This window comes from Numida meleagris, chromosome 20 (genome assembly GCF_002078875.1).
Source record: "Numida meleagris isolate 19003 breed g44 Domestic line chromosome 20, NumMel1.0, whole genome shotgun sequence".
Taxonomy (NCBI): domain Eukaryota; kingdom Metazoa; phylum Chordata; class Aves; order Galliformes; family Numididae; genus Numida; species Numida meleagris.
The window spans coordinates 4,404,576-4,426,025 of NC_034428.1; the positions used below are offsets into that span (position 1 = coordinate 4,404,576).

At 50.0% G+C, this 21,450-nt stretch overlaps 1 protein-coding gene across 5 annotated transcripts in view; it reads left to right on the top strand.

Annotated features, from left to right (window-relative positions):
• Window positions 1-21,450, top strand: part of SPEN (spen family transcriptional repressor) — a 56,500-nt gene that overhangs the window by 20,375 nt on the left and 14,675 nt on the right. For 3 of the 5 annotated variants that reach the window (XM_021417294.1, XM_021417295.1, XM_021417298.1), the window contains exons 4-9: window positions 14,123-14,283; window positions 15,476-15,676; window positions 16,507-16,658; window positions 18,929-19,054; window positions 19,619-19,732; window positions 20,875-20,988. In XM_021417294.1, the coding sequence (XP_021272969.1) occupies window positions 14,123-14,283; window positions 15,476-15,676; window positions 16,507-16,658; window positions 18,929-19,054; window positions 19,619-19,732; window positions 20,875-20,988 (868 nt within the window). The remainder of the gene's footprint in view (window positions 1-14,122; window positions 14,284-15,475; window positions 15,677-16,506; window positions 16,659-18,928; window positions 19,055-19,618; window positions 19,733-20,874; window positions 20,989-21,450) is intronic. The other 2 variants (XM_021417296.1, XM_021417297.1) reach the window with 1 other exon arrangement.

The following is a 21,450-nucleotide window of genomic DNA, read 5'->3' on the forward strand; positions in this document are numbered from 1 at the left end:
GTAACCCAACTCAGTGTGCCGTAACCCAACCCACTGTGCCATCACCCAACTCAGTGTGCCATCACTCGGCCCAGTGTGCCATCACCCAACCCAGTGCACCATCACCCAACCCACTGTGCCGTAACCCAACCCAGTGCGCCATCACCCAACCCAACGCACCGTTGCTTCCTGACTCGGTGTGCCTGGCACCCAGTCTTTGCGCTGCGGGCTGATGGTGGTTTGTGAGTCACAGTGCGGGGTCGCGAGCCTCTGAACCAGAAGGTGTTTGGTGGCAGCTGCTCAGCGATGTAGAAGTAAGCTGATGTGAAAGGTAGAGAGACTGAGTTGGCACAGAACAAAGCTGAGGGCTGTGCTGTTGCTGTGTTGACTGTTTGCCGTGGTGGATACGTGCAGGCTCCGTGCGGTGCTAGCTAGGTGAAACGTGATGCACAGATGCAAGGCCTTGCTGCAGCCCTGCCTGCTGTATCCATGATTGGAGAAGGAGTAATAATTTTACTTTTCTAAATTAGGGCATAAGTTAATTTTAAGGTCCAGCTACTTTATACAGGGTGAATTTTATAGTATTTTTAGAAATGATATTGGCCTGCTTCCTCTTCATTCCCTATTACCGCTGACATTTAAAAGATGAATGTATTGCCTTTCCAATTTCTTCCCATGTTTCCTCGCAGCAATAATTGTAGACTTGGAAGAATTTTTAAAATCCAGATGCCTTTCCCTAGTGATAAGAGCATGTCCTTGGTTCTGTAAGTCTGTAATTTGTGTGGCTTCATTTACAACATACAGGGGAAAAAAAAGAGTACTAGAGCTGGCTGCTGGATTTCTTTAAGTAATTGGAAAACTGATCTTGAAATGCCTCTCAGATATTTAACTTTTGGAGAGCAAATCCACCTTAAGTGTGGAAATGAAGAAGCTGCCGTTGTACCTGTGGTTGTTTTGTGCTGTTTGGTGAAGGCTTTCCAGAGTTGGAAACGTTTCCCTTGCATGCCAGTTCTTTTGAAAAAAACTGAAATATATATTAAGTAAATACATACAGCAGTATGATAAATATGTAGCGTTTGATTGTTGCTTTGAATTGAATTTTACCACTGGTAAATCTCTAGTAGCTATTCTCATACAGTCTCTTTTGCTTGAATATGGACCAGAAGGGTTGGATGGGCAGCGTGTGCAGAAGTGAATTCTCCTGTATACTGTTACCTCCTCCTGGATGCAGAAATCCAGGTCATGTCTTGGCTGGAAAGAGGTGGAAAGAGAGGTAGAAAGAGCAGTGGCTAGGTCTTCCAGGCTGCCTCAAACACTTGCTTGTTTATTTCTAACACCTTGCTCTCTATGAGGTCTTAACACTTAGATTGAGAGCAGCTTTCCTCAAAGATTTTCACACGCAGCACAGCTTAGAGATCGGTGAGACCTGAGAGGTCTCAACAAACGAGGGAAGATGAACTGAAAAAGGCCTGGTTACGTTAAAGGTTTAAAAAAAAAAACAAGCAGGAGAAATCCTCTCTTGTGGTGCTGCTTTGCTTGCGGTGTGGATAGAATGGAGCCCACAGAACTTGTAATATTCATAGAATGTTGGTGTTAGGATGTTGAGGCTGGGGGAAATACTTGGCGAGTTTTAGAGGTCTAAGTAGGATCCCACTGCAACAGAGTTTTCAGATTTAATCAGGAGATAAGCTTTGTCTGCTGCTGGAGCATTTCGTTTTCTTGACAGTCTGTAGTTCTGGTAATGGAGAATGAGGCGATGCTCTGAAGGACAGGGAAACAAACTGTTTTCTGTCCAATAAAGTGAATTCAAATTCAGTAGAACAAATAATAGAATCTTGGAGATACTTTTCATGTTGAAGGATCAGGAAGGAGTTTTACGTGTCTCTAAGTGTGAGGCTGGAGAGTAGTAAGCATTTAACCGTGCGTTGACCTTGTAGAGCAAAGTCCCACCTGGCCTTGACGTCTCGAGTTGAGCTTCCTTGTTCTCAGCACGCTTCGAGTTTGGCAGTGTAAATACATGAATGCCTCGTGGGAATGGGAACGGTTGGGTTTGCCACCCTGAGAATATGTAGGTGTTCATGGGTTGGAAGTCACCGGGCATTGGGAGAAACGTCCTCACTGTGAGGGTGCTCAACGCACGGAGCAGGTTCCGAGCAGGGCGGTTGGCTCCCAATGCCAGGAGGGGAATGCAAAATGCCTCGGGTCGTGTGTTCAGCTTTTGGTTAGCACTCAGCACGGCAGGCAGCAGGGCCGGATGATTTCTGTAGGCCTGCCGACGGAGCCATGGAACGCGACGTTGCTCGATTCTGCTCCGCTCCCTCCTGACGCTGAACTGCTCTGTAAGTGTTTGTGTTGGAGGGAACGTGGTGGAAAGGCGCGATGCTGTTTGCCCGGGGAGGTGGGTCACTCGCCCACGCCCCGAAAGCGCTGCGGTCAAACACTGGGGCTGTGAAAACTGCGGGTGTTGAACACCCTGGGAATTGTGTGTGTGTGCCCGGCACCACCCCCTGCGTGCTGGGAAGGAGGAGCAGGAAGGCGGTAAAGGAGAAGGCACGGCTGCATTCCTTGTGTTGTGGTTTCCTAAGGACTGTGCGGAGTAAATGCCATTTCCATGAAATGGAGACGGTTTTTCCTGGGGAGTCATGGGAGGGAAGATGCTCTGCAGATGGTTCAAAAAAAAAAAAAAAAAAAAAGGAACAAAGCTTTTATTTCATCAAGGTTTAGAGTTACTCATTTTAAATGCATATAGGGGATTTGGAATGGGAACTGCAAAGGAGTCATTTAGAAGATAAGCAGCCGTGCGGGATTTCCAGCACGCAGAAGTGTGAGCAGCGTGCGTGATCGTGCCTTTGGGTTTACACTCAGCAGCCCGAGGTTCCCTGTGGAAAGGAGCATGCCCCTGTGGTTCTGCTCGTCCTCACCTTGAGGCAGATCGATGGAGAACGCAGCCAGGAGAAGCCGAACGACGGAGCAGCTGCTGCGTGCCTCCGTGCCTTTCCGTGCCGCCCGTGTCTGTGCTCACAGCCGGCCTGATGCCACCCCAGGGTGGGGTTCCCCTCAGCACGGCCGCTGCTTGCCGTGGGGCGATGTGTGGGGCAGCACAGGGCCGGGCTGTGCTCCCAGTGCCTGCCCCACCCCTGCCCGGCAGCCCCCTGTGCGGCCGCACACCGCGGTGCCCGTGGGGTTTGCATCAGCTGCTGGAGGAGCGGGGATGTTTTCCTGCAGTTTGTGCTCCCCCCACGTGGTCCCAACAATAACTGGTTTAAAGTAATGCAGTAATGAAGCCCCTTCCTGCACTGAGCAGAGCTGGGAGCTGTGTGTGGGAGGCCGGGTCCTGCTGTGAGCCCTGCGAGTGCACGGTGCGGGGCTGGATGCAGAGGAAGGGGTTCAGCAGAAGCACCTCTGTGTTACTACCCTGACAATTACTGCCATCATCTCAAACGACTGCCCTGCGTCCTTTTAAAGCGGTTTTGTATTTTAATGCTGTGAGGGCAGCTTGCAATCAGCTCAGCCTTTGCTTAGCAAATGTGAGGTCATGGATGCTGGCAGCGCAAGCCCAGCCTTCGCGTGAGCCCGACCCTCAGCCTGCTCCGAGCAGGAAGGCTTGGAGGAAGGCAGCCGGCGTCTGCAAGGTCAGGTTTTCCTACCCTGCTTTTTGGGAGCAGCGGGAAGAACCCGCATCTCACAGAAAGCATTGCCCATGCCGTTGTCATGGCAGCGCCGTCCTGCTGAGCTCCACGCTGCAGTTCCTGGAGCCCACGCACACCGCAGCCCGGGGAAGGGCTGGCTGCCTCGTGGTGGTGGACGGGGCTTGGACGTCGGGGCCGTGTCTTTGCAAAACGGTCACTTCTCATTGCGTTTTTCAGTCTTTGATTTCCTTCCAAGTGTTTTGCTTAATCATCTCGAGTAGGCTGAGGGAAGGAAAGAATTAGCTGAGGTCAGGGAAGTTGAAGCTGCCCGTCTTCCTTCTCGGCAGCAAGGCTAAGGGACGCTGAAGGCAGGGAGAAAGCCGACTCCTGCTGCTGCCATGTGCTGGAGAATGAAGGGAAATCCAAAGCTAAAAAAAGACAAAACTGAGAACACCAAGAGTGATGGGTGCACAGTGCTGGTCTGGGGGTGCAGGCTGCCCTTTCTTGGAAATAGAAATAGGCCTGGGCTATGAGTCGCAGCCAGAAGGGGTGAGAGGCATTGCAGCGGTGCTCCGTGATGGAGCCGTAGCGTGGCAGGCACCAAAAGGTAGGGGAGGGGATTCCCATCGTAAAGACCTTTGGAATAATGAGAGGTTTAATAATTTCTAATGAATATTCACGTGGGGGAATGAATGGAAAGAAGGAAGGCCGTACTAAATGCTTCCTGAAGAAATCCTAGTCATTATGATGATCAAAGGAAAGCTCCAGCCGGCGTCTGTGTTCAGTCATACGTATTGCCATTAAAGCGCAGACAGTGTCACTTTACATCTTAAAGACGAGTTTGCAAATACAGTGATGTGATTTTTTCCCCAAGGAGAGCGTTTTCAAGCTGTGCCAGGGGCACGAGGGCCGGCACTGTGCTACCTTCCATAAAGAACTGAAGGGGCACAGCTCTGTGTGAGAGGCCCTGGCATTAACCTTAAAAACAACGTAGGTGGAACATGCCATGTTTAAACTAAGGTGACCCAGGTGAGGATTAATGGCAAATAAACCTCACTGGAAAAAGATGGAATATCCTCCCTTGATCCTTAGCCACTGAATTAGCCGTGTAACTGATGCACTTAGGCTTGCCCTTAACTTCCACGCATCAAGCATAGTCTGCCTGTGACTTTGCTGCTGCCGAAACCACTAATGATGGCATCAGGGTTTTAAGCACGAAAGCTTCTTAGCGAGCGATGAGATCTCCCTCTCAGATCCTTCCAGTCAGCCAGGAACGCTGTTGGAAGATGAGAATGCGGCGTGGTTACGAGTGGCAAATCACAGTCTGCGGGAGAAGCGAGGGCTGCGGGGCTGAGCGCAGGGGAAGCAGTTTGCGAAGGCCAGGACAGAGTCATAATTTCTTAAATGCCAGAAGCATGACAGCCTGTTTTGTTGAAAGGGGAGCAGAAGATGAGTTTCCAAAGGGAGGAATAAGGAAACGCACTGTGTAGATGGCGTGTTAACGAAAAGCAGAGCCTCACGTTGCCACTTAGGAAATGCCCAACTGATAGGAGAAGAGAATCCTGCGTGGAGAAGTCGGCCTGCTGCGAGCCTCCTTCCTCCTCGCGAGGTTCTGGTGATAAAAGCAGGGAGACGATTTATTCTTTCCTGCTCCGTGCTGGATTTAGAAGCGAGCAGCCTGCCTGCCTGCAAGCACGAGTGCTCCTGGTTTGCAGGAGTGAAATGCGGAGCCTTTCAGATCTCTCTCTGAAAAATGGCCTCAGCTCAGTGCGCGGCTGCTTTTTTTAGCTCGTGGTGATAATTTTAGCTGGAAGATGCTTAAAAATCGAGAGCGGCAGCAAGAGCACCCTTTGGAGGGTCCTCTCTGTGAGAGGGAAGTGGTTTGCAGGCCTGTCTGGTTTCTTCCACAGGTGCTTTGCATTTTCCCAGCGCCCAGAAATCTTCACTGTTTTTACGCCTGGGCAAAAATAAAAAAAACCCAAAGTCATCGTACGCTTCAGGAGTGGGTAGTTAAGGCACAAACCCTCTCCATCCAGGGGACGTTCACGTGATTTGTCATGGCTCTTCCATTTGGGAGTACAAAAGTCAAAGGCGTTGCTAGCCCGCCCTGCGATAACGTGTGAAAGAGCAGCATTGTTCTCTGATTCCCAGCCCCAGCAGCCCCGTGTCCCCTGGGCAGAGGGGAGCTGCAGTGCCTGCTCGTGGTGGCTGCTCCGGCTCTGACCTCCTTCAATCACCTGACACCTGGTTTGGTAAGAGTGCCGCAAGACCTCAAACCCTCAAATTATGGCAGGCTTACCCAGCTGCTTGGAAGTTAGTCCCTCCCTAAGGTGTTTGTTTACCGCCTGGCGTGTCCTGTTGTCTGGATTGTGAAGGATGAATAGTCAAAGAAAGGAAGCTGCCAGGTTGGTACAACTTTTCTGTCCCCCCTCGCTTTCCCGAGGCGTGCGGAGCGGGGTCCGTCCCAGCCTGGAGCCCGGAGGAAGCCCTGCACTGCTGGGCTGCGCCGTGCCGTGAGTCTGCCCTCGTTTGTTTGTGCTGAGGCGGAGGGAGGTGAGGAGCGGCTCGTTACGCGCTCACAGAGGAGCAGGGAGATGCTATCTACCTGACGCTGATCTCAGACCTAGTTTTTGTTGAGTTTGCTTTTTAATATTCATGTTCCCCGTGACTTTTCAAGACCACGTGCCAAGAAAAGGAAAGCACAACGAACGCTGTGCGGCTCGCCGTGCTACAGATGGGAGGCTTAGTGCCTGCTCCCATAAGGACAAGGAGCAGGTGGGGCATGCCAGCCTGCCCGTGGGAATTCCTGGGGCCGACCTTCCCTCTGTCCCACAGCTGTGGGGCTGGGGGGTGGGAAGCCAGGGCGTGCATGTGCTCGGTGTTTTTCATTTGCATTTTTCTGTACTCGTGCATTTTTCCCACAAGTATCCACGTCCTCGCCCTCGTTAGTGGGATGCGCTCTGCTGGGCTCTCCGGGGCGGGGGAGCAGGGTTGTTCCTTAATGTGACGGTCACAGAAAGGTGCTGGATGTGGTGCCTGGGCTGCCAGCCACGCTGGTGTTCAGTCGCTGCATCACAGCAAATGCTGCTGGAAGAAATGGCAGTAGGGCACTGGCAGATGTTGTTTCTCAGAGAGGAACTCGAGGGCCGCTCTGTCGTGCAACGCTGAGTTTGGTTTGTGGATGTTTAAGCCTGGTGTAGTTCTGGGTGGTTGCTTAACAGATAGAAAGACACATTTTCTCTACAGCGTGAATCTGTAGCACTTCACCTGCTCCAGAGGCTGTGTTTTGTTTTAATTTTTGTGGCTTTAAGTCTTTTCTATTCATGAGAAATTTCGCTGAAAGTTCTACTTTTAGTTTTATTTTTATTTGCACGTGGGCAGCAAGTGAAGTCATTTCCAAATATAGTCCTAGCCAAGAGATCCATCTGTTCTTTGCATTTTCAAACGACAAAGTAATCCTTCGCATACAACTCATCAAACGTCTCCTCTTTGATATCGTGCCCCTCCTGGGATCACAGGAGCCGCATCGTTTTCCCAGGCCCTCGCTTTGGAGTGGCCCTGTGCAGGAGGACAGCCGTCAGCTCCTGCTCCAGCTGCTGCAGTCGGTGTAAAACAGGGTAAAATAAAAAAGGCCTGGGAGAGTAGTCACCCTTTGATGTAGCTGGCATTTCTGTGTCAAGCTGGATGAGGTGTCGGGCAATAGAAGTTGTTTCCAAACCTCCCTCAGTACACGTGCTTATTTCTGGTTGAGAAAGAACGTCGCTTTGTCCATTTTCACCCTTGGGACAGTGGTGACCGTTTTTAGAAGTACCAAACCCACGGCGTTACCCGTGGTAAATGGAATTTCTATATTAAGCTTTGCATGCTCCCAGTTTCACTGGCAGCGTGTATCAGCTGTGTATCTTGGCTCAGCTTTCACTGCAGCTCCCATCAGCAGAACGATTCTGTTGGTTGATAGGAGAGGGCGCACGATTTCCAAACAGCCCCAAATCCCAGCCCCAAATCCCAGCAGGCAGTGGGTGCACTCTAAGTGGCACTTTGCTGCCCTGGCTTGTGCTCAGAGCAGGTTTCTAGAAGGTCCTTGGTAGGTGCCCTCCTGAAAGCGTTGCAGCTGTAGTTCAGGAAACCACCTTCTCACGTCGCGTTCTCAGCGTTTTGGAAGGGCTGGGCCTGCTGTGAGCCAGGAGACCGGGTTCCTCCGCCTGCTGAGCTGCTGCACGACCTCAGGCCGAGCCCGTGGGCTCCGCTTCCCTTGTGTTTCCATCTGCAGTGCAGGGCTGTGGGGACGTACCGAGCTCAATGCAGAACGGAGATCTTTGAGAGATTCGCTCCCAGGTGGCGGTTGCAACACATTAATTTAGATCGTCTCTAGATAGCTGGCAAAAGTTGTTTACTTTAACAGCCCGGTGGTAATTTTGGCCAGAAGGTTGAAAAGCGATTTTTTCCTGCAGACTGCGCAAGCTGCAGCAGCGAGCCCTGCCCCGCTGACGTCTTTAAAAGCAGCTGCCATCGCAGGCGGCTCGCAGCAGCGCGAGGACGTTCCCAGATCTGGGAGGGAGAGCTGCTCTGGTTCACACTGGTGGAAGCTGAATCGTGGGAACGTGAGGGCAGGGAGCTGTTCTGCACTTCACCCTCCAGGCCTCTCCGGCTTCAGCCTGCCCAGCGCCGTGCATGCAGCGTCCGCCTTTCCTCCGCCCCTCGGGATTTTTGCTTTGGCCCCGGCGCCGTGCGTTGTCCCCAGGGGACCCGTGTGAGCCAGGCGGGTGGGCAGCACCTCGAGGTGGCCCCATCCCAGCACGGGGCTGTGCCTGCTGGCTGCAGCAGCTGCTGCTGGCCCGGTAACCAGCGTGTGTTTTCCAGGTTAGCTGTTTTCTTCTTGCTCGTACAAAGTTCACCCCGACAGCGGAGCCTGAGGACAGAGGGACCAGGTCAGGGAGCAGCGCTGGATTGGGCCCCGCTGTCTCAACCACACATGGATTAATGCAGAGTAAATACTCAGATGGCCCGCCGTGGAAATGGTGTTGTAACGTTAATAGCCGGACGCTTGATTTGGGTTAAAAATACAGGAACCGTACCTTAAAAATGGGCTGGTCAAAGGCTGGAAGAGCCCTTCCAGCAGGCTGTGTGAGTTGGCTGGCTAACACATCCAGCGTTGTTGTGGCTGTGCTACTTTCCCATGGCCTTTAAACATCATTTTACTCCTTTCAATTTAGGATTCCAGCCCAGCAGGCGATTGCTTAAGTCTCTTCTCTGGGCGTGGTAAGGCAGAAAAAGTTGATTAAAAGAGGTCGTCCTGATTACATTTGTCTGCAGTTTGTAATGACCTTTCGTGGAGCAGTAAATACTCGTGCATCTGCTGAGCACTGATTTTTCACCACTGTTTTCTGCTTACGCGGAGCAGGCCTTTTTTTTTTTTTTTTTTTTTCCCCTCCCTGTCGGTAGGTTGTTTTCTCATAGCTGTGTGTTGTTAAATACTTCAGAGGGTGCGTGTGTGACTTGCACAGAGCAAAGTTCCTTGGGTGGCAAGTTTTCAGCGGCTTGATGCCATGCCAGCAGCGTGGTGCAATCACCGCCTCCCAGCGCAGGCTGGAGGCACGGGGTAATGACACAGAGACACTGGGAGGTGTAGCTCTGCTCCAGCTTTCTCCACCCTTGCATGCCAGGCAGCCAGCGTCTGCTCGTGTGTTGATATTAAAATGGAAAAGGTTGTTATGAAATGGAAGAGGAGGGTTTGGGCTCGCTGCGGTACGGCGCGTGTGGGCTGAGCCAGACTGCAGGCCTTGCAGTCTGCAGAGCATGGTAACGGCTGGTTACCTCAATGCAAACAAACTTGGGACGCCTGACTCGCTTTCCTGATGTCTTCTACTCAGGCTCAGTAGCTCCTCGTAGCTGGGGAAAACCCCACGCCTCCATTCATTTCCACAGACCCGAGAAGGGTTTCAGTCCTACACGCACGCTGACACGGACCGCTGTCCTGCAGGACTCGCTGTGTGCACCGACCAGCATGGGGGGGTTGGGTCAGCACTGGAATGAAGTGCACCATAAAGGGATGCTCAGACCTCTGGGTTCCCATCGAGGCCCATGAATGCAGCAGGACAGCCGTGTGGGTCCTCAGCAGCTTTGCACTGCTGGGTGCTCCGTTCCCCAGGAGGATGCTGCAGGAGAGCGGATCTGCTTTGCCTTGCTTTCAGTCCCAGGGCTGCTGGTGACCTTGCTCCCAGCTTGCCTCATGTACAGGGTGGGTGAGCACTGAGGGTGTTGGAGCCAAAAAGATTTCCCGGTGGAGTTTAGCCTTAGCAGAAGTGCTCTGAGTGCTCTGACACAAAAGAAGGCCAGCTCGAAATGGCTCCAAGTAATCTGCTTGCTCCAACTTATTTACAAAGGCAGGGGACTTGGAGTTTTGTGGGAGGCTGTTGGTAATGTGTGTCGTTTGGGGTGGGTTTGGACTCCAACACGTGTTGAGGATGAAGGAAATCCTGGTCAAATGCATTTTTAGATTGGTGTGGTGCTTTAAGGCAGAAATAGCAGCTTAAAACGAACCCATGTGTATCTATTATTTCAATGTATCAGAAAAAAAGCCATTTTCCAGGGCAAGCTCCTTTGCTGTGTAGTCGGAACGGCACACGTTTTCTCATGTTTTTCATGGTGAGCATGCCAGCATTTGCAAAGCATTGGCCACCAATAACCAGGTCTTCAGAACTCCTTTTCCAGACAATGGATTTCTGCACTCGGGGTCTTTTGGCTCTTCCTCTGCTGCTGTTGTCCCAGAGCTGACATCGTTACACCCAAGAAGCCTCATCTGGCAGCTCGTGTCTGGAGCCCGCTGACAATATTAAAAAAAATACCACGAGGATTTGTGTCATCTGGAGCAGCACCCGGCGTTTTGCAGGCGGTGTGCTCTGCGTGCAGATCGTCCCCGGTGGCGGAGCTGGGATCTGAAGAGGGAGGGACGAGAAAAAAAGGATTCCTGCTGTTCCTGTTCGGAGATTGCTGTGTGTTAACTGTGCATTTCCTGAGCAGCCCTGGGCTGTGCTGCTCCACGGGCCGTGTGAAAGCTGGCTGCTGGGGCTGGCGGGGCAGGGCTCCTTGTCTGGAGCAGATCTCCTGCGAGATCTTCTCTGCTTGCAGGTTATTTTGACAGGGCATTGAGTCGTGGCTGATCCCGGCAGGGCTCCTGGTTCCAGCTCATCCTGGCAGACTCAAAAAAAAACGGCTTTGAGTAGTTCTCTAAAAGAGCTCGGGATCGTTTTCCAGTTCCGCTCACGCATTTTTTGAAGGAAGCTGTTAAAAAAAAAACAACAAAAAACCCCACATCATTTAACCTTTTCCTGCTGAAATTTGGCATACGCTCCCCTTGAAAAGCCCTCAAACGCTTTCAGGTGTCTCGCCTTCTAACCCCCCTCTGCCCACGAGGGCTGGCTTTGTTGCTTCTTCCCCCCCAGCGCAGACGCGGGGCTGCGTGCTGCGTTCTGCACGCATGGAGACTTCTGCTTTATTTTGCAGCGAGGCCTCCCCGCTTCCTGCTCGCCGCGCCAGCTGACTCACACTTCTCGAATCAGCGCGCAGGAGTGACGGCCGTCCCGCGTTTTCAAACGGCAGCAGGGCTGTGGGATCCCTTGATTCAGCGCAGCCTGCCATTGACGGCGAGCAGCGGGTGTCCTCTCACATGGGGCTGCCTCGGAGCCCGCTTTTATCTCCGCTTTGCTGGGAACAAAGAGAGCAGCTGCCTTTGTGCTCTCTGCTCGGGAGCTTTGGTTTTCCATCCAGAAATAGCGCCTCGCTTCATCGTCCGTTAGAACTGCAACGTGCAATTAGCTGGAAACGAGGGGTGTTGCAGGGCTGGGGCTGCGTGTCGTCTTTGCAGGTGGGGATGAGAAGGGGAACATCTGTGTGCTGAGGGCTGGAGCCGGACGCGCTCGGGCTCGCTTGTGTGATCTGAAGCCCAGAGCTCGGATCTTTGCATCGTCACATGGATCCAGACAGAGCACTGGATTGCTGATAGATTTATCTGGATTGTTAGAAAACAGATGCAGAGATAAGTACTGGGAGCGAGAGCGTGAGCATCCAAAATTCTTGTAAAACTCTGTGGACAATGGGATTAATGGTTGAAAAGGGCTCGTAAATTACGCTTGTAGCAGAGAGCATGTGGAAGGGGAAGACTCCATGTCTACCTCCTTGAAGTAAGAGCCATCTCCTTGAGAGCCCCCATTCCTGTCCAGAATGCAAAATCAAAACCTTTTTTACTGGAGTGTGAGGCTGGGATAAAAGCTGGAGCAGGACTCACTGTAGAAGCTGTCTGCTGCAACCTTCCAGCGCTTCCCCAATGAGCATACGTCACGAGCAAAGCTCCTAAAAGGCAAACGAAGCCGTAAGCCTGAGATGTTTAAAAAAGCAAATTCCCAGCGCAGACTCCCTCCCTGTGAACCGCGCGTGTGTTGTGACAGCTCAGGAGATGAGCTGTGCTGCGTGCTGGCATTCTGCTCTGCTGGGTTTCCATGGGCGCCGAGGAGCAGGTTTCCCCGTGTTGGGAGGAGGCTGCGTGCCAGCCCCACGCTGCGGGCAGGGAGCACCGGGGGGGGGGGCACGGAGCACAGGGCTTTGTCTTTGGGATGCTCCCAGCCAAGGATGGGTGTTGTCCAAATGCAGGGCCGTGTTCTCATGGGAACTTTGTGGGAACGTATCCGTATGCAGCATCCATGTTGCAGCGTTGTGTTCGGGAGCTCTGCTGTTCCGGTTGAGGCTTCCTGCAGCTCGCTGTCACATGCTTGTTTTGATTCCGCTGCGGCTGTGACTTCATGACACAGCAGCTGTAATTAACTCTTCCATCAATCTCCCATTCATGCAAGCAGAAAACCTTTGGCTTAACTCTTAGAGTGATTATATCCATGTTTCTTCAGTTGGAAAGGGGAATTGTTCCTGCTGCCGTTTTCTTTCTCCCTGGAAACTGAATGATTTTTTTCCAGGAACACCTCAGAGCCTCCGTGGGGACACGCATCCCTAAAGCTCCGTGCATCCAGTAGGAGTTACCAGCGTGTTCCCCCTTTCCCAAAGCCCCCCCAGGTGAAACTCAGCTCTGTGTTGTGTGATTCATTCCCCCCAGCCTGGTGTTCAGGAGAGGCTGCGCTTTGCTGCCCGGGTGTCTCCGTGTTACCCACGGAGCAGTGCTGCCATTCTGACAGCTTGTTCCTCATAAAAATGCTAAAAATAGCCCGTTCCCATTTGAAAGCACCACTCAAATAGAAATCCAGCGCTGCGACTCACTTAGAAGATACAATCTCTTCGCAAAGTCGGATCTTTGAGATGTTTGGCTGGTAGCGCTGAGCAGAGATGTGCAGAGGGGCAGAGAGGCTCGCTGGAGCCCTGACGTCAATTTTCACTTCCCCGGGGGCACGGCACAGCGCGTGGGGCTGCTCTCGGTTTGCAAATTATTCTCAGGTTCTCCCTCCCCGCCCCACATCCTCTGGTGATGGTTGTGTTCCCAAAGAAATCCCTGCTGCCCGCTTTGCTCCGTGCTGGCGGTGGCCTTCCCCATAGAGAAGCAAAGTGCACGGCTGCAGAATACAGGAAACGTGTGAAATAACGCCAGGGACAAAAAAGAGGAGCTTGCTTCTCGTTTCTAATAAGATGCAAACGTAAAAACGCAGTGAAGAGCGATGAATTTCAAAGCCAGTCTGTTATTTCTGTCCGTGGCGGATCCTCCTCCCAGCGTTCGCTCTGAATTGAAATTCCAGCGGAATTTTTTAGAAAGTGCCTTGTGTAATGGAGACTCTCCAGGGTTATGTCAGACAGAATTATTTTTAGCAGTGTTATGAGCCCTCGTGCCTCCGGGAAGAAACCAGCCACTGAAGGAGCTGACGTGTCCCCACTGGGCAAGCTGCAGTCACGTTATTCCCTGCATTTTGTATTCTCTGCAAAGGTGTGATCCTTGTGGGTGCTTCCCATCTTGGATATCCTGTGGCGCTGGGATCTGTCCCTCGGGGATGTGGGTGTTAGGAGGTGTTCAGGGGCTGTCCCTCGGCTCGGCAGCGGATTTCTTGTTGCGCTGGGAGGGATTTTGTGGCGTGCCCTCTGCGTTTCGCCGTCCTTGCTGTGCTGTGCTGTGCTGATAAGCTCTGCCATTCGATCTCCCCCGTTGTGGAGCGCAGCAGGATCCATCTGACGTTTTACCTGTGTTCCGTTTCCCTGGCCTTCAGCTCTGAGGGTTCCATAGGGTGGTTGTGGAGCAACTCCGAGCTCCCGCGTGTGGCTGGGCCGTGTGCTGGGCACAGCTCTTCTGCCTCAGGTGAGGAAGATAAGAAGGCTTCAGGAGAGCCCTGTCCCCATGCTTTGATGTCGGCGTGATCCCAAACAGCAGCGTGCTTCCTGCTGCCGCTGAGGGCCGGCATGCTCCAAGAACAGAGACAGCTCTGAGACCTAACCAGAAACCCACCATAGCTCAGGTGGTTTGCTTTCTAATTCCAGCCCCTTTGTCCTTTGAGTTTCCCTTCTGACCGTTTCCCCTGTGCCTTTTGCAGCAGTGACTCCAGCAGCAGTTCCAGCGACGAGTCGCCGGCGCGCTCCGTGCAGTCGACAGCGGTCCCCGCGCCCGCGTCCCAGCTGCTTCCATCTCTGGAGAAGGATGAACCCAGAAAAAGTTTTGGGATCAAGGTCCAAAATCTTCCAGTGCGCTCGACAGGTACGGTCACAAACTGCAGAAGCGCTTCTGCGTACCAGAAAAAGGGAAAAAAGCAGTAGGGGTGGAGTGATGACTGTTGAAATGTTTTGTATTCTGCATCCCCGGTGTTACATATCGTTCTGAACTCTTCACTCTGGAATGGGAAAATGAGTCGTTTGGTGAGCCATCTTTTATGAAACTTGGTTCAGGGCTGCTGCTGCCATCATGATGTAATACAGTTAGCAGGTTGCATATGAAAAGCATTAAGTCGTGGATGATGCTCCACTGAAGAGATTCCATTGTTGTTCTGCTAGAGATGGAGGTGTCAGGGATTTATTACATGTTAGGACTCTTCCGTGTTTAAGTTCTGAGTTCTTTGGCCAAAGCAGCGATCCCGCTGTGGCTTTTATAACTTTGGCCAGGAATTGAACTTTCTGGATCCATGAAAGCAGGCTCTGGTTATGATAATAGTTGTGCAGTGCTTTCCCCTCAGATTCTTTCAGCGTCACCAAACTGATGCTGTTGAGACAGGAATTTTCCACAGTTTTATTCCATTTGCTGTCTGCCTCACCAGGGAAGGGACCCGGGATAAAGTTCAGGGCAGCTTGAATCAGGCTTCGAATGCCGTAGATGTTACGGGGTGACAGCGTATGAGGTTTGTTCCCCAAAGCCCTGCCTCATTTAGAGCAGGGAATGGATGCTGCCCAGGGGACGGGCGCTGAGCACAGAGAGAACATCCTCTGTGTCCTGCAGCCCTGCTGTAGGAGCAGAGATGTGTGTGCTGAATGAGACAGGGCTGTAAGGGACAGCAGCACTGTGCCTTCCACTGTGTGCTGCCCCAAAGACAGGGTTCTCTCACGGCTTCTGTCTCAGCTCTGGTGGGAAAACTGCTTAATTAGTGCCCATCTGTGAGAAACCCTGCGTGTCCCCATCACCACAGCTACTGGAGCTGGTGCTTAGAAAGAGTGATGTGGATTTCCAGGGGAAAATTTGAAGCATCTCCGGTGTTTTGCTTAGAACAGGTGGGGCAGTTCTGTTAATTCTCAGCGTGCCTCAGCTTCTGTTTTCTATAATCCAGGAAGTTCAGAGTTGTGCACTGCAGCACTGAGTGCTGAGTCACGTTTCAGTATTAGATTTCTTAATGTCTTTTGTGTTTCTACCAAATTGTTACAGAACGTGTTCTCACACTACTGCCGTGTGTTTGTTGGTTTAGATACAAGCCTTAAAGATGGACTTTTCCACGAATTCAAGAAGTATGGGAAGGTGACGTCGGTGCAGATTCATGGGGCCTCTGAGGAACGGTATGGACTGGTGTTCTTCCGACAGCAGGAGGACCAGGAAAAAGCACTAAATGCCTCCAAAGGAAAGCTTTTCTTTGGCATGCAGATTGAAGTGACAGCCTGGATAGGACCAGGTGAGGCCTGTGCCGGACGCGTGGCTGACCCGGGCATAGTCGCTGCTGTTGTAAAGAGGCAGTGTAGAAATCAGAAATCTTAAAACTGCCTTCCTGAAGAAACACAGTTTTAAGAAACTGGGAAATAGGCCAGAATAAATTCCAGAGCTAGGGGAGTGGATACTCTTAGGTCAAACAGGGAGAGAATTCCCGTCTTAAACCTCAGAGAAGGAAACCTGCCATCCTCTCAAATAGTGGGATCTGCTGCTGCTGGGAGGAACAGTCAGATCTTCCACATCTCAGTGGAACAGGAGCCAGTAGGTGGTGCAAGCCTAGAACCGAGTCCCCACAGCCACCTTTTTTTGGCTTTTAATTAAAACAGCTAATAACGGCTTAAGCAGCGTAGTGTGAATGACTAATCAGTGAAAGCTGTGGCGCTGAGCATGTAGATTTCACACTGTACTTCACTTGTTTGTTTAAAAATCAATTTGCGAAAAGCAACTTTTTCCACATGCTGTTCCCCAAGTACGATGAAGCCTTGTTTGAATTCTTGGCAGACATTAATATTTGTTAAAACGGGTAAGTTTCTAGAGAAGCAGGTACAGAGTGCAGCAGTTCATCTGCGGATGCTCTGGTCCCTTAGTGCTCACCCAGTGGTGCGATGCAGATGTTTTGAATTCCACATAACGAAAGCATAGTACTGCTGTATTTTGGTTGAAGGCCTTGGTTAGCCTCACTCAGATCATATCTGCTTGTCAGGAAGGAGACTTGAACAAACAAATCAGTGTGAACCAAACCCACATGAAAAACACTCCAGCGCGCTCAACATTTCTCGCTCTTTTTGCTTGTAGAAACAGAAAGCGAGAATGAATTTCGTCCCCTGGATGAGAGGATAGATGAGTTTCACCCCAAAGCAACGAGGACTCTCTTCATTGGCAACCTGGAGAAGACGACCACCTATCATGACCTTCGCAACATCTTTCAGCGCTTCGGTGGCATAGTGGTACGTGAGTTCTTTTCCTGCTCTGTGGGGTGTTATTGCCCACTCTTCCTGCACAGACCCATGAAATGCTGCGAGCGGTGGAACGTGGTGCTGCTGATGACAGATAACTCAGTCTTTCTATAACAATCTGAGTCACTCCTCTTGCTAAAATATACCTGAAAGCTTTTCTTTGCATTTTGAGTGAGATCTTAGCACGTGTGTATCGAGGAGATAATTGAGCAGTAGAAACAGTCTTGGGAGCGTTTGTAAGAAACGTATCTTTTGCTAACCCAGCGTATTTGCAGAAAAGCATAGCTAGATAGTTCAGATTGAAACAGCCCTGGTGCTGCTTTCATATTTAATCAGTACCACTCTGTGAAGTCTGCATTTCCTATTCATGTCTGAAACAAAGTGTTGAGCTGCTGCATGTGGCAGTAGCCATCAGCTGTGGCAGTCTGTTCCCTGACAATAGGGCAGAAGAGGCACTGAACAGATGGGGTGGTGATGACACACGTGGGGTTTGGGTTTTTGGCTGAGCAGGCTGAGCTGCACGAGGTAAAGCAGCAGTCATTCCCCCCTCCTCATGCCACCAAGTCCTGTCAATACCGCATTTATGAGAGATTTCCCGGAAAATTACAGTGAATAGAATTAGTTGAATCTGAGCTTCTGCACTTCCAGTTTATTCTGTCTGCTCTCTGCACAGTTCTTCGGGGGCTGCATTATCTGTTTTGCCCTGAAATGCTGCTGTAACTGTTGAGGTATCGGTGAAAGGAAGGGGCAGCGTGCTTCCATGGGTGCTGTGGACAAACACAGAATGTACATTTTGTTATGGCTGGCAGCTCTTGTGCATCCTGCCTCTGCTGTAATCTTGGAATTGGTGCTGATTTGTGAATTCACACAGTGTCTGTGGCTTCAGCCTTTTCCTAATGTTATAGCAGCTGAGCTGTCCTGATAGAGATGCTTATCAGTAATGCTGCACTGTCTTGTAAATTGGATTTTCTATGAAACAGTGCTGTATTGTCAGCATTATTAATTGGTCAGAATTCAGCAGCACTGCTGCCTTGCTGAATTTCCATGAAAACTTACAAGCTCAGGTGCAAAAGGGAGCAGCTTTATAACCTTTCCAGTGGATAATGAACAAAATGATGGTGTTTTATTTGCCTGCCAGAAGAAATTGCTTGCCCAGAGTGAGTGGTCAGGTATAATTTGCCCCAGTTGCAGTAGTGCTCCTTCAGACACTTGGAAATGTAGTCCTCTATTAGCATTCCACTTAAATCATTAGGTCAAGGCTATAGAATTCCAATAGTTGTGTAAATCTCTCTGTTCACTTCTGTTTTCCCAGCTAAAGATTTCTTAGGTGAGACTATTTCAGACTGTTGCCTGGTCTCTAAATTTATTAACCACGAAATTAGTCTGTCCTGGCTGTTGGAACGCTGGTGCTTAAATTTCGTGCTGTAGCATTGGCATGCAGTGCACAAAGGAAGCTTCTGCGATTTAAACAAATAAACCCTAGCATTCTACCTTCTATTTTCAGCCTGGAATGAATCATAACATCATGGGTTTGTTCAGAAGCTTTTGGTACATTTGCTAGTACTAGTGCTGAGCTTGAATGTTAACCAAATGTCAACTACAAGCTTGCTGCTTTTTTTTTTTTTTCCTAAATCAATTAAAATGGGCCTTAATTAGACTTTCATTGCTTTCTTGTGACTGCACCTGCTTTTGAATGGGCTCGTGGTGGCTTGGGATTAAATATCAGCAGTGATAGAAATTTGGGGCCTTTTTTGTCTGTGCCACATCAGTGCCAGACTGGTTCAGGAGATGTGTCCAGCATCCCTCTCTGCTCCTAGGAGCAGCATGGATCAAATATATTAGGAAGAGAAACCCCGTGCAGGTTTTGGCTCAGAAACAGGGATCCGAGCAGGCTGCTTTCTCTCAAGCCTTTGCAAGCAGAAATTTCGACTTATTTCTTGGTGTTGTCTCTTCTTGACACGATATTAGCAAACCAAAGCTGCTGTTTGTTGATCAGGTCAGGCTTGCTTCTGTGGGGTTGAGTTTTAAATCTGCATTCTAAAGAGCTCTCCCCGTGTCAGTAAGGATTTGGTTTTGCCATTGAATGAGATACAGCAGAACAGCAAAGTTCTTAACTATCTACTAATGTTTAAATCCTCTCTGTGAAAGAAGCATTAATTAAACAATGATTGTGAGTATCAGAAGTCCATTTAGATCCAGTTACCTTGTTGAATATCCATTTCAGCCTGTTGCTGACTGTCATTTCCTTTTTTTTTCCCCAGGATATCGACATTAAGAAAGTGAATGGTGTTCCTCAGTATGCATTCCTGCAATACTGTGATATTGCAAGCGTGTGTAAAGCAATTAAGAAGATGGACGGGGAATATCTCGGAAACAACCGGCTCAAGGTAAAGAAATCTTCCCGTGGACAGTATCCTTCTCCTTGTTACTTTGGTTGATATTTTGGATCAGCTTAGGCCATGCAAGTGAGAATTTTTTTTCAATGCATAAACCAGATTAGTGTGCAGAGTTTTCATCACCAGAATTGGGGTTAATCAGCATTTTTGCTGGCTGCCTCAGCAAGGAGGCCCGGCATGGAGCAGACTTGGAAGCTGCCATTCTCTGGTTTGCAGAGGTGCTCCTTGAAGGCAGAGCTGGGGAGCTGCCCTGGTACTGACGATAAATGGAGGCAGTCAGTCCCCAGAGCCATCAATCTGTCACCTTCCAGAAGCATTCAGATTGCACGAGAAGCAAATGTTGTCAAACACTGTATTTGTTTAAGCACGCAGAATTATTTTCATTAATTGCTATTTGATTTTTTGTCTTGCTCGCACCCGTGCAAGATGCTAATTTTGGAAAACCCCATACAAACGATTAGCTTTTTTCAAATAACTCTTAATTAGGCGTGCTCTGTTCAGCGAGTTTAACGCTTGTGTATTGTACTGATGGACGTTCTGCCCTTTTGTGTTCAGCTGGGTTTTGGAAAGAGCATGCCTACAAACTGCGTGTGGTTAGATGGTCTTTCTACAAACGTTACGGATCAGTATTTAACTCGACATTTCTGCCGATACGGGCCTGTGGTGAAGGTAGGTGGGAGGCTTTGCTGTACGGTTTGGAGTTGTTCCTGTCTTCCTTTCTTCACATCCTGTCCTTTCAACCCCGACTGTCCAGGGCTTTTATAGCTCCCATAGAGAAATTCTCTCTGGGGTGTAATTTGGCCTACAGGGCTCTCTAGCTTTGCATCTCGTCCATCTGATCCATAGAGCAGTTGCTGCTGGTGTTTGGAGTGAGCCGAGATAACGAGTATCAGAACCCACTTGTAGCTCTTGTGCAGTACAGCCTCACCCCAGCAACATTTCTTTAGGCTGCTCGCACTGTAGGAATAGCAACCTAATCAAGTAGTTACACTCAACGCGTGCTAATCGCATAAACAGACACGACTGTGTTTTGTCATTAGCCCAAACAATGACTTCTTAAAAGCAGTTAGGACAGTCACACTAGGAAAAAGAAGAAAGGCAGTGACTGCACAACGTGTCACGCAGCAGAGGCACGCCGCCCAGCCCCGCCACGAGCACGTGCTTCACCTTATGCACGTGAGTTGTCCCCTGTTCTTCTGCTGGACGTCCACGTGCTTAAAGTGAAGCTGTGCATGTAAATCTTTGCAGGATCAGGGTCTTGCCTCCTTAAGGAATTCTGTGGATTTGTGTTGCAGCTTTGACATTCTTTATTGTAGTTGTTGTTGCTTGGATAATCAGTCTGTGTTGCTGAAGGAAGCTGGTGTTTGGGAGCTGGGTGTTTAGCAGCGGAGTGGTACTGCAGACTGCGATAACACAAACTGTTTCCATCTTGTGATTAAATGTTCCCTTCACCTTTTTTCCCCCCTAAGACGTATTGGAAATTTTTTGAAAAACTAAAAAGTCAACCAAGCAAAACTACGAAACTCAGTCACCAAAGAAAAAAAAAAAATAATAATAAAAGTAAAATACAGAAAAACAAAATAAAGGCATAATATACCTCAAGCCACAAGATCCACAATTCAAAGCAGTCCCGTGTGCTTTTATTGTCTCTTCATTACAATATGCCTCATCAGAAAAGAATGGAAATTTACTTTGCTAAAAATCATTTTCTTCCTGGTATCCTCGTGACTTAGGATTTTGTTGGGACTGACGCTAAGTCCTGTGGATGAGGCTCTTATTTGGTTTTTGTTTTGTTTTTTTGTTTTTTACAGGTGGTGTTTGACCGCTTAAAAGGCATGGCCCTGGTTCTCTACAATGAGATTGAATATGCACAAGCAGCTGTAAAAGAGACCAAGGGGAGGAAAATCGGTGGGAATAAAATTAAGGTGTGCAGAATGACCTCCAAAATAAACCCAAACCAGAAACAAATTGTGTTTAGGCCTTACCCCTTAAACACTGGCATTTGCAGACTGCCAGTCGGAAGGAATCGTAGCGGGACAAGCATGTCCCAGATACCTAAGGCTGAAACTATTTTTTATACTCGGCTTATCAAGATGTTAGGGTATCTTGAACTGTTACCTACAGAGCCTTTCCAGTGTCCTGCCGTTTGTTTCGCTGAACTTGTCTCTCTGAGCTCCTCAGTGTTGGTGTCCGTGTTACTGCCTTATTTACCCGAATCCAAGGCGAGCTTTGTTTTCATCTTAGAGAAATCCAAGCTGGGGGCTGGAGCTGCTCGGGGTGACAGAGCGCTGCCGTGTGGCTGCTGCGTGTCAGTGCCCCGGCCCCAAATGTCACAGCCTGGTCCTTGAGGAAGCCTGGCATGGGCTCTCCAAACCTGCCATCTGCTC